The sequence below is a fragment of the Lynx canadensis genome, chromosome D1, assembly GCF_007474595.2.
Source record: "Lynx canadensis isolate LIC74 chromosome D1, mLynCan4.pri.v2, whole genome shotgun sequence".
NCBI lineage: Eukaryota > Metazoa > Chordata > Mammalia > Carnivora > Felidae > Lynx > Lynx canadensis.
Genome location: NC_044312.2, coordinates 109,051,615 through 109,063,507, shown reverse-complemented (window position 1 = coordinate 109,063,507; position 11,893 = coordinate 109,051,615). Strand labels below are relative to the sequence as shown.

General features: G+C 57.8%; 1 protein-coding gene across 1 annotated transcript; it reads left to right on the top strand.

Moving 5' to 3' along the window:
• The first annotated feature begins 1,712 nt into the window (after positions 1-1,712).
• On the top strand, positions 1,713-10,245 carry RELA (RELA proto-oncogene, NF-kB subunit). Its single transcript, XM_030332139.1, has 11 exons — positions 1,713-1,814; positions 2,445-2,471; positions 2,574-2,725; positions 2,875-3,023; positions 3,695-3,786; positions 4,150-4,281; positions 5,118-5,222; positions 5,444-5,656; positions 7,832-7,912; positions 8,002-8,076; positions 8,827-10,245. The coding sequence occupies exons 1-11, from the start codon at positions 1,808-1,810 to the stop codon at positions 9,459-9,461; spliced, it is 1,668 nt and encodes a 555-aa protein (XP_030187999.1). The 5' UTR covers positions 1,713-1,807; the 3' UTR covers positions 9,462-10,245.
• Positions 10,246-11,893: the final 1,648 nt, after the last annotated feature.

Here is an 11,893-nt window from a genome sequence, read left to right as displayed (position 1 = left end):
ATTAATAGATCAAAATGCATCAAATATGTTTAAATCCATGCATTAAGAGCTTTTTTAAGACTGGCTATCTTTAAAAACAATTTTTTTTAAGTTTATTTATCTATTTTGAGAGAGAGCACAAGCTTGAGCAAGGGAGGAGTAGAGAGAGAGAGAAAAAGAGAATCCCAAGCAGCCTCCTCGCTTCCAGCACAGAGCCCTACACAGGGCTCAACCCCATGAACCCCTGAGATCATGACCTGAGCTGAAATCAAAAGTGGGAGGTTTAACCAACTGCACCACCCAGGTGTCCCAATATATGTGAATTTTAAAAAGAAGATCATGCAAGGATCAATGATTGTGTGTCATTAACCAAAGATTATAAGTAATCACTTCTGTCGACCTGAATGCCTCCTTCTCAAAAGTGAGCTGACTCTTCAAATCCGGGCCCAAAACAGGAGAAACTGAAATGAGTGGGAGGGGTGGTTAACTGTTTTCACTTTTCTCTTCCTGTTTTTTCAGAGCCTGGGAAAGCAAGTCAGAATTTCCAATCTTTTCCAATTCCCACATGATTCCCTAATTTAGAACGAGTTCAGTCTTTCTCCATCTGGGGAAGAATCTACCGCCTGCCTTGGAGCATCTTCGTTTGGGGAAAAAGCCTGGTGGGGGGGGGGTTACTCCAGCCTCCTCCCTCACCCCACAAAAAGGCCTTGAGCTTGGCCTTGGGGACTATACCTCCGCGGAGAGGTCACAGGAGGGTTAATTAGTGGAATTGCTTTAGCAGATGGTTGGACCCTAGCAGTAGGCCCTGAGGAGATGGGCGGGGGAGGGGGGTGCAGGACTTGGCGGGTTTAGGTGGCCCCAGGGGTCTGGGACCTTCCAAGACACAGGCCTCAGGCTATAAAGACAAAGCTCCTCGGAAGATTTACCCTTGGGCGCCTCCAGCCCTACCATCGCCCCGGGGGGGGGGGCGCTGGGGGCCTGGGACCTGGGGCTGACAATGTGAATGAACCATAAACGCGTATGAACCTTAAACCTACTAGCCCTCGGTCCGCCCTCGCCGGCGGGAGCAGATGCGGCGCAGTGTCCTGGTCGCCCCTTGCGTTCTGCAGGCTCCGTGAAGCCCACGGTCCAAGCACTGCCAGGTGGAGAGGTCCGGAAGTTCCCCTTTGCCCCTGCTTTGTTAGATTGGCGTGAATGGCTAATTAAAAAGTGCTTCTGCCGCGACACCACCAAGAGGCACCTTTGGCGATTAGGAAACTTTGCGGAGATCAGCCACCTGGCCTTTGCGGGCGAAGCAGGCCCGGGCCTTTCCCCGCGCAGGGCGGGCAGCCGCAGCCCAGCAGCCCTGGCTGGGCTCCAGACCCGGCCCGGGTGACATCACCCAACTCCTCCGATCAGCGGGAGGGGGCCCCGAAATCCCCTAAAAACATTGTGAGTAATCGCTGGGCCCGCCCTCCAGGCGGGGCCTGGACCCGGGAGGCAGCCCAGCAGCCCCGCCAGCCTCGAGAGTGGCGTCGGGACGAGCAGCCTCTTGGTCCCCGGAGCGGCGCGCTCTGGTTCCCAGACTCCAGCGGCGGCGGCGGCGGCGGCGGCGGCGCGCGCGGCCTCTCAGACTTGAGCGCGGCGCGCGCCTGGCCCCGCGCGGGTGGCGGCGGCCGCGGCGGCGGCGACGGCGGCTGAGCGGCGCAGCGCGCAGGCGCGGCCGGATTCCCGGCAGTGACGCGGCGGCGGGCGCGCGCGGCGCATTTCCGCCTCTGGCGAATGGCTTGGCTGTAGCGCGCGCTGCGGCCCCAGCTGCGACCCCGGCCCCGCCCCCGGGACCCTGGCCATGGACGGTGAGGGCACCCTCTGACCCCGCGGGGTGGCCGCGTCGGGGTCTCCGGGACGGCGACGGGAGCCCCCCGCGCCGCCTTCCGCCCCTTCCTGCGCCGACGGGCGCTGCGCAGGGAGCGGCCGGCCGGATGGTGGCGCGGGGCGGGGCGGGCATGGAGGGGTCTGACTCAGTTTCCCCTTTAGGTGGCGGAGACTTGACTCAGTATCCCCTGGCGGGGGAGGGTGGAGGGGTGGCTGTGAGCTTTGACTCAGTTTCACCCCGGGGCCGTGGGGGCAGTTCCGACTTGGTTTCCTGGTCAGGGGAGAGACTGTGTCTGACTCCGTTTCCTCTCAGGATGAGGTGTGGGAAGTGCCCTCCCTTAGTTTTCCTTATGGAAGTAGGAAAGGCCCCGACTCCATTTCCCTCCGTAAAGAGAGGACGCTATACCCAGGGTTCCCTCGCGAAGCAGGTGCTTCTGCCTTCTTTACCCCTTCTCCTTAGTTTCACCCGCAGGTCCCAGGGAACAGGCCTTGACAAAGTCTCCTTCGGAGGGAGGGAGCCTGGCTCCATCTCCTCTCCGTGGGGAAGCAGGCCCTCCCTGGTAAGGATGGGAAGTGGGCTTGTGCTGACCCTCGTCTCCCTCCCCTTTCAGACCTGTTTCCCCTCATCTTCCCGACTGGTAAGTGGACCAGCCTTTCCCAGTGACTGGGGAGGAGCTCCCCAGGGTTAGGGGCAAGGAGGGCAGCCGGCTGACCGGGGCTGGTCCGTGTCCCCGCCGCAGAGCCGGCCCAGGCCTCTGGCCCTTATGTGGAGATCATCGAGCAGCCCAAGCAGCGGGGCATGCGCTTCCGCTACAAGTGCGAGGGTCGCTCCGCGGGCAGTATCCCCGGCGAGAGGAGCACGGATACCACCAAGACCCACCCCACCATCAAGGTCAGCATGGCTGTTAGCGGTGGGGTGGGGGGCACAGAGAGGGTTTGCGGGAAGGAACTGTGGTAGGCTTGCTTCCGGGCCCCGGTGCAGTGTCTGGGAGTTGGGTCTGGAATTCCTGAGTTTCTAGATGTTCTCTGTACTTTGAACAGATCAATGGCTACACCGGGCCAGGGACAGTTCGCATCTCATTGGTCACCAAGGACCCCCCTCATCGGCCTCACCCCCATGAGCTGGTGGGAAAAGACTGCCGGGATGGCTTCTATGAGGCTGAGCTCTGCCCAGACCGCTGCATCCACAGGTGAGCTCCTGACCAGCAGGGTGTGGGGGTGGGGTTGGGGTTGGGGGACAAGAGGCAAGGCAGTTGTGTAGCTGTTACCGTCTGGACAAGAGACCGAATTCCTCACTCCCAGCTCTGCAAGCAGATTCCCTTGGTCTTGGAGTTACATCTCCAAGATGTTTGTGCATCTCCACTGTCAAGTAGATAAGAGCTCTGTGGGCTAGGGCTGGATCCCCAGTCACCTCAATACCTGAGATAACTTCACAGATGAAAATAAAACAGTGTTAGGTTGGAAGAATAATCTACTGGTGGAGGGGAGGGAGGTAGGAGAGCCAGGAGGTCAGGAAAGGCCTCTCACTTAAGGCTTGAATAGTGAGAAAGAGCAAAGAAGCATGGAAAGAACATTCCAAGCAGAGTGGACACATGCAAAGGCCTCAAAGTGGGGGTGAGTTTGGCGTGTTTGGAGAACAGACAAGAAGCCACTGTGGCTGAGGGCAGGGAGCCAGCAGGGACCGTGGCCAGGGCCGGGTCGCAGGGCACAGGTGCTTTTCAGCCAAAGTAAGGAGTGGAGTTTCTTTGCAGCACAGGAGGAAGCCATTCGAGGGGGTAAAGCACAGAGGTGATCTCGTGAGTGGGGGGAGGGGGGCAGCCTGGGCAGAGACCCTGGGACTGATGCCTGGTGGGGGACTCAGCTTCCAGAACCTGGGGATCCAGTGTGTAAAGAAGCGGGACCTGGAGCAGGCCATCAGTCAACGTATCCAGACCAACAACAATCCCTTCCAAGGTGAGGGGGCGAAAGCCTGGGCCTGCTTGAAGCACCCCCACCCTCTGTCGCCCCTCTGAAGCCACCTTCCCTGCACCTCTCCCTCATTGGCCAACAGTCATAGTGCAGACGGAATCTTGCTGCCCATTCAGTACACACTCCCATTTTACCATTGGGGAAACTGGGAGCCGGTGAGGGGACATGACATCCAGGGTCCCATGAGGGTCATACAGGTCAGTGATGGGTCTAGAACCTTGTCTCTCTCCTGCTTTAGGACTCCTACTGTTTGACACACCCTCAACTAACCCTCCTGGCCCAGAGCTCCCTGCCCCCCTCATTCCCTGCCATGCCTCCCAGTCTCCTGACCATGTGCTTTTGTGGCAGTTCCCATAGAAGAACAGCGTGGGGACTACGACCTGAATGCGGTGCGGCTCTGCTTCCAGGTGACAGTGCGGGACCCGGCAGGCAGGCCCCTCCGCTTGCCACCTGTCCTCTCGCATCCCATCTTTGACAACCGTGAGTGGCCGGGGTAGCCGTGGAAGGGAGAAGGGGATGGGCCTGTGAGGAGGAAGGGGGTTGGCTGGGTATGGCCTGCGAGAGGAGCTCTCGCTTGGTCCAGGCATCTTGTGGATTTGTCACCTCTTCTGTGTCCAGCTCTGTGCTGCCTGGGGGGACAGGGCAAAGGAGACCCGGAGCTGCCTGTGAGGTGTCGCTTCTAGGCTGGCAGGGAGTCGATGCGAGACAGGCATTTCCACTACATGATGGGAGGATAGTGTGCCCGGAACGGTACTAACGACTCCGGGAAATGAACTCCCAGGAACAAGAAGATGTTACCAGAGTAGTAATTCAATGATGAAATCTCATAGGAAGTTCACAGATGATTTGGGCCAATGTTGATCAGTTGCAGCCTTTAATCAAGTAATCAGCAGGATGAATGGGAATAAAAGGGCCCTGGAGCCCCAAGGACAGAAAACCAGGATGAAGTGGAGGTCAGGAGGGAAGGGTCTGTTACCAAGCAAACTGGGTCTTGAAGGGTGCTTGGGTCTGATGGAAAAAGAGGGTATGTGACCAGGTTGGTTCCCCCAGACTATAAGCTCCACGAGGGCAGAGATGATTAAGTTTTGTCGTGTTTTCCGTGCGTGGAACAGTGCTGGGCACATAGTAGATAAACAGTTGCTGAATACGTTGGGCTGAGGGGTCCTGGGGACGGTGCAGCCTTGGCTGCGGAGGTGTGGTCCGCAAGCTCTGAACAGCCTTGACTCTGGGATGGACAGGGATGTTGCATCCCCTGCAGGCCAGTCCCGGAGACCTGCGACGGTTCAGGGCTTCCCTCTTTATTCCCACGCCCTCAGGTGCCCCCAACACCGCGGAGCTCAAGATCTGCCGAGTGAACCGAAACTCTGGGAGCTGCCTCGGGGGGGATGAGATCTTCCTGCTGTGTGACAAGGTGCAGAAAGGTACACACCAGGAAGAGGGCTGGACTCTGGAACAGGAGGTGAGGGGCAATGCTGAGCGGAGACGGTGAGTGTCAGGAGACTGGCTTTAAACACTCCCCCTAATGCCTCGGGGGCAGCAGAGTGATGTATCTTGGGAAACAAGTCTCAGCGATTGTGGGGGGGCGGGCAGCGAGCCGTATGAGTCGAGCATGGTGACCCACATTGCTCCCCATCTCCCGCAGAGGACATTGAAGTGTATTTCACGGGACCAGGCTGGGAGGCCCGAGGCTCCTTTTCTCAAGCTGACGTACACCGACAAGTGGCCATTGTGTTCCGGACACCTCCCTATGCCGACCCCAGCCTGCAGGCCCCCGTGCGTGTCTCCATGCAGCTGCGGCGGCCTTCAGATCGGGAGCTCAGCGAGCCCATGGAATTTCAGTACTTGCCAGACACAGGTACACAGCTGGGGAGGGAAGCAGCAGGACTGTCGTCTCCAGCCAGCAGACGTGAGGCTAGGGCTAGACGTCTGGGGCTGTAGTAGTGGGTCAAGAACTGGAGTCAGGGCAGGGATTTATACAGGAATCAGATTCTCTTTCTTGCCTCAGTTAGTAGTAAGGATCCCTGAGATTGGCTGAGTCCTTCCATGTTTGCTCCTATTCCAAGCGTATCAGTGAATTACCTGATTTTGTTCCCTCGTGAGCTTTTTGAGGTAGAAGGTGGCATCTAAGTTGCCTGAGGTCACATAGATAGTGAGTGGCAGAGTTAGTATTTAAACTCAGGCCATCTGGCTCTAGGGTCCTATTGCCAGGCGATGTGTCTCGTCACTCCCACGTAGCCATGATCTGGTCAAGGCTTTCGGGCATCTGACCACATTAGGAACAGCCAGAATGATCTTCGATCCAAAGCCCGTCGTCGAGCCTGAGAGTGTTTTCTGTCCCAGGAGCAGTCTGATAGAGTTTGGAAAGCAACCCCCGAAATAGCCATCGGTTCATTCCACAAATAGTTATTGACACCCACGTGGTGTCAGGGCCCGTGCCAGGTATTGTGAACACAAAGACGAATGAGATGTGTTCCCTGCTCTCCAGAAGCTCAGTCTCATGAGAAAGACAAACACAAAGATTCTTAAGTGACAGAAAGACCTGTGAAACAGAGGGAGGTGCGTGCAAAGAGCTGGAGATGGCTGCATGGGGCAGGAGTGTTTTAAGGTGGAGAAGGCCCCAGAAGCACATTCTCCAGGTAGGTGGACAGACACCTGGAGGCGCAAGGGCGTTGGAGGGTGCCCATCGCATTTGGGGGCAGCCTTGTGGGAGCTGTCGGCGGGCGCTGAACAGGTGCTGGCAGGAGGGCCTCGAGTGTCAGACTCAAGGCATTCATCCAAGATTTCATCCTAAAGACAGTGGGGAGCCACCAAAGGTTTAAGAAGGAAGGGACACGCGTGGATCTGGAAGCTCACTCTGGCAGGAATGTATAGAGGATCCGAGAGGGAGAGACTCCAGGCAGGGAGGCTCTTGTGGAAGATGCCGTAGTCCGGTCCAGGAGAAGACGTGGTGTGAACCTTGCAGAGCCAATGGCAGAGGAAGACAGTCTCCTCCACCGCTGTCTCCCTTGGGTGCCCTCCGCCCCCAAGCCCTTCTGTCCGACACACACTAAGCTGAGTCCCTCCTCGGGACCTGTGCTCCAGCTGTTGCCTCTGCTTGCAGTGCTCGGATCTCCACATGATGGGCCCACACTGGTGTTTCCATGGCCACCTCTAAGCTCGACTCCCCAACCTCACTTCCGGTTCTGTTACATCAGCCTGTGTCTCTTCCTTAGAGCGCCTGTCACTTGTATGTGGTTGTGTCCCTGTCCCCCTGTCATGAGGATGTCCACTTCGGGGGGAGCAGGAGCCTTTGTCTGCTTACAGCCATACCCCCAGTGGCTACAATGGAGCCTGCACATGGTGGGTGTTGGTAAACGTGTGTCGTGTTAGTAGATGGTGGAGAGTGAGAGAAAGGAAGATGCTGAGGATGATTCCAAGGTTTCTAGTTGGGGTGACAGGGCAGACAGGTGGTGAGGGGCCACTGGAGAAGGAAGAACCAGGTTTTTGAGGTGAGATGATGAGGCTGGCTTTGGACTGATGGTGTTGAGTACTTTGGAGTTATCCATGTGCTCCAGTACTTAGAAAGGCAGTCCTGGAGGCTCCAGACTGAACTAGCAAACCATCAGAGATAAGAATACAAGTCCTTGTTGGTCTTTAGCAAGCCTATTATGCTGCCCCTGAGTGCAAAGATCATGGCCAGGCCTGGATCAAGGCCAGAGGTGAGCTAGGACGTGGGCAATGCAGGTAAGAGAAAAAGCTGGAGACGGCTTCACGAGGGCTCCTGTCCCCTCAGAGCATGACCCCTACTTGGAGGCACCCACGTGGCCTTTGAGGGGGGTGGTCAGATTCAGTGACCAAGGCCTTCTCAGAACGCTGTGGGACTCTCAGAATTGCGTGTCAGTGTCATGAGGCCCTTCTCATTGGCAGGCAATGTTTGGAGAAAGGGTCTTACGGAAAGGTGGTCTCGTCATCTTCCTCCTGCGGGTCCTTTGAAGGCTCTGGGGATCCAGCTGAGAAGAGCAAGACCCACTTCTCCCCATTACTTTTCTAGATGATCGTCACCGGATTGAGGAGAAACGCAAAAGGACATATGAGACCTTCAAGAGCATCATGAAAAAGAGTCCTTTCAATGGTGAGAGGGGCAGTGCAGAGAATTAGAAGGTGGTGGATAGGGGAGGGGAGACCCTGGGGGCTAGGAACTGACCCAGCCTTGCCCCACAGGACCCACCGACCCCCGGCCTCCACCCCGGCGCATTGCTGTGCCTTCCCGAAGCTCAGCTGCCGTCCCCAAGCCAGGTAAGGATTTCCTGTTGCCCCACCAGAACTGTGGGCTCAACTCTATTCAGCCTGTGGCTCTGGGCTGGAGGGGGTCAGCTTTACCAGCGGGTGTCTGAAGCTTACTGTCTGTGGGGCTCACGGGGCTTAAGGTCTAGTTACCCACATCAGAGTCATTTGGGGGGGGGTAGTGAAGATGCACATTCCCCGGCCCCATCACTGACCTGTGCAATCCAGAGGCTCTGGAAGCGTGGCCCCGGAACCAGCTCACGAATTAATGCACGTTGTGGTCTGAGAACCACTATGTCAGCTAAACCCCACACTGGATGCCGCAGGAGACCGTTCAAACATGCAGTCTTCGCCCTCAGCTCTCAGTTGAATTAGGGAAGCAAAAGCTCCTCCAGCAGAACGTGCATGCTGGTATGTAGCTCACAAAAGAGCGACCAAGTGCCCTGCTTCAGGCTTTGACTCGCCGGGCGCTCACTGGGCTCATGGTCTGTGGCTTGGGTTTTACCAGCTGATCTCTGACAGCATCCCTTCCTCTAAAAGGCTGGGAGAGCTTTGCGGGCTGGAGGGCTCCACAGGAGGACGTGGGGATGGAACCGAACAGGTCAGACTGAGGAAGAAGGAGTGAGGGTGCTAGCCATGACCTTCTAGGGAGGGACCTCCTCCTAGGGACTGATCCTAAGCACTACTGACAGGGGCTGGGGCACAGGTGACAGGGTGGGTCTCTGCAGCCTTGTCTGACCCGACTCTGTCTCTCTCTCCCAGCTCCCCAGCCCTATCCCTTTACGCCATCCCTCAGCACCATCAACTTCGAGGAGTTCTCCCCCATGGTCTTCCCTTCCGGGCAGATCCCAAGCCAGACCCCTGCCTTGGCACCAGCCCCTGCCCCAATCCTGGCCCCGGCCCCTGCCTCTGTCCCGGCCCCTGCCCCTGTCCCCGCCCCTGCCCCGGCCCCAGCCCCGGCCCCTGCCCCAATCTTAGCCCCAGGCCTTGCTCAGGCTGTGGTCCCGCCTGCTCCCAAGACCACCCAGGCTGGGGAAGGGACGCTGACGGAGGCCCTGCTGCACCTGCAGTTTGACGCTGATGAAGACCTGGGGGCCCTGCTTGGCAACAGCGCCGACCCAGCAGTGTTCACAGACCTGGCATCCGTCGACAACTCTGAGTTTCAGCAGCTGCTGAACCAGGGTGTATCTGTGGCCCCCCACCCAGCTGAGCCCATGCTGATGGAATACCCTGAGGCAATAACTCGCCTGGTGACGGGATCCCAGAGGCCCCCTGACCCAGCTCCCGCTCCCCTGGGGGCCTCTGGGCTTCCCAACGGCCTCCTCTCAGGAGATGAAGACTTCTCTTCCATTGCCGACATGGACTTCTCAGCCCTTCTGAGTCAGATCAGCTCCTAAGGGGGTGACACTTACCCTGCCTGGGGTACTGGGTTGCAGGGGATTGAAGCCCTCCCAAAGCAAGCACTTATGGATTCGGGGAGGGGGGTGTGCTCCAACTGCCCCCAACTTCTTTGGGTGATGTCTTCCGGGGGGTGCATTTTATTCTTTTACTGGCAGTGTCTATCTCTCTCTCTTTTTGGAGGTGCTTAAGCAGAAGCATTAACTTCTCTGGAAAGCGGGGAGCAGGGAGGACCCAAACTCTTCCCCTATCCTGATGTTCCGCTCCCTTCTCTTTACAGGGAATTCTGGGGGCCCCCATCCCTACCTTCCAGCTTCTAATACTCTCCTAGAGAGAGGGACAGGCTGGAGCTATGGCCTTTGAGGCCACAAAGCCTTATCACCAAGTGTCTTCACATGATGGATTCACATCTTGTGCCAAAATAATGCCTGTTACCAGCCCCTCTGTGGTGCTGGCACGTTGTCCTTGAACTAACACCAGCATTTGAGGGCCTGGCCTTCTGGCCCTGCAGAGGTCTCTGCCAGCTCTCCTTGCTCAGCTGTGGCTGTAAGGGAACTGGTGGGACAACACTGGCCCTGTCCGGGATCCTGGGTGGTTCGGTCTGAGACCTCTCTGTTCTCCCTTTCCTCAAGTGCCTTAATAGTAGGGCTAGTTGTTTGGAGAGTAGGGGGGAGGGCAGGCTGGCAGCTCTCCAATCAAGAGGCTCAGTTTTTACTGAAGAAATCAAAGCAGTTGGACTCTTGCTCTTTCTATTCTGAACTAATAAATTTGTTGCCAAGCTGGCCAGAGATTCCCCTTCTTTCAGCAAACAGCACACTCTTTGCTGGTCATGTCAGGCTGGACATTAGCAATACAGAGTTGGATGAATAGTTACACTGTCATCTAGAAGCCTGCAGTCCGAGGATGTCCTTGGAATGAAATGCCCGTGGATGAAAGCAAGCAGCTAATAGGGGTGGTGTCCCAGCACAGTGAGAGCTCAGCAGGGCCCAGTGGCTGTGGGGATGGAGTAGTTTCAGGAAGAGCTTCACAGAGGCCATAGGGGCAATCAGCTTCAGGTCTTTGATCAGAGGAGGGTCAGTCCTGCAAAGGGTCCAGCCAGCGTTGGAAGGTGAGCCGGGTAAAAGATACAATGTTGGAAAAGTTGGATGGGGCCAGGCTATAAAAAACATGAAGGACGCTGGACCGAGAGGTTTGGATTTCATCTCTTGGGTGGTTGAGGGAGAGTTCGCATCTGTTGGGGAAGGGAGGTGCTAGGTAAAGGTCTATGCTTTGACATCCTGTTCTGCGAGGACCAAAGAAATCTTAAATCTGCAGCCCCGAGAGCCTAAACAAAAGCCAGGCCACAGCCCAGAGGCCTGGAGCTGGACGTACTTCCGGCTTGACCCGACGCAGGCGCAGTAAGGCAGTGTTCGCGAAGGCTCGGGCCCGCAAGACCCCGCCTTCTCAAGTGCGCACGCGCACAGGCGGCATTCCGCGAGGGGCGGCCCTGTAATGCGCTTCGGGGAAATCCCAGTCCCAAATCGGATGGCATCCAAGTTCTGCGCTCTGCACGGCTGCGGGAGGGTGAAGGTAGAGGTATGCGGGTTACCAGTGGCGCTTGCTGCAAAAACTAGCGTGTACCCTGGGAACGACAGTAGGCCCTGGCTGCAGACTCCGGTGGTGGACTGCCTGCCGGCGAGGAAGACGCCAGAGAGCCGCAAAATGTCGGGGTATCGGAAAGCGTCTGCAGAGCCAAGCTTGCGTTCCAGCCTCTAGCCCAGCGGGCGGAGCCAGGGGCGGGGCCCGAAGCAGGGTGGGCCACTCAGGGACCAGGCCAAGCTGCGCGTCCGCGTACGGGGCGGAACCCGAGCGTGGTCGCCAGGTCAGGACCCCTGCGAACCCGCGACCCCATCGCCCAGGGAGGCCGGGTTCGGTGGAACCCCAGCCCCGGAGGCGGGGCCCGGGCGAGCCCGAGGAGGGAGGTGAGAAGGCTCCTGACCGGAGGAAGCAGACGGCGTAGCTGCGTACCGTGGCCCCAGCCTGAGGCCCGAGGGGAACGAACCGAGTGAGCCCTGGTCCGCCTACCCGGGCCACGCCTCTCCCTTGGCCTTCCCAGTGTCTTGCAGCCAGCTGCCAGGGGTCGAGGGAGCTCCAGTCTTGGGGGCTCGGTGACTACAGAGAGGAGAAGTGGGGCCTTCACTGGAGGGCAGGGCCTGGAAAAGGACTTTCCATCGGAGCATAATCAGCCTCTCTCCTTGACCCCTAAACTCCTCCCCCACGCCTGCAGGCCCACCTCTGTCCCTCTGGCCCTGGTCTCACTCCCTCAGGTTTGGTTCCAGGGCAAGGGCCTGGCTGGGCCTGGCTCCCAGATAAAGCAGAGTAAGTGTGGGGCGTGGCCATCTGCTTCCCACCAGAACAAATAAATGTTTGTGGGAGAGAAACCAAGGGGTGG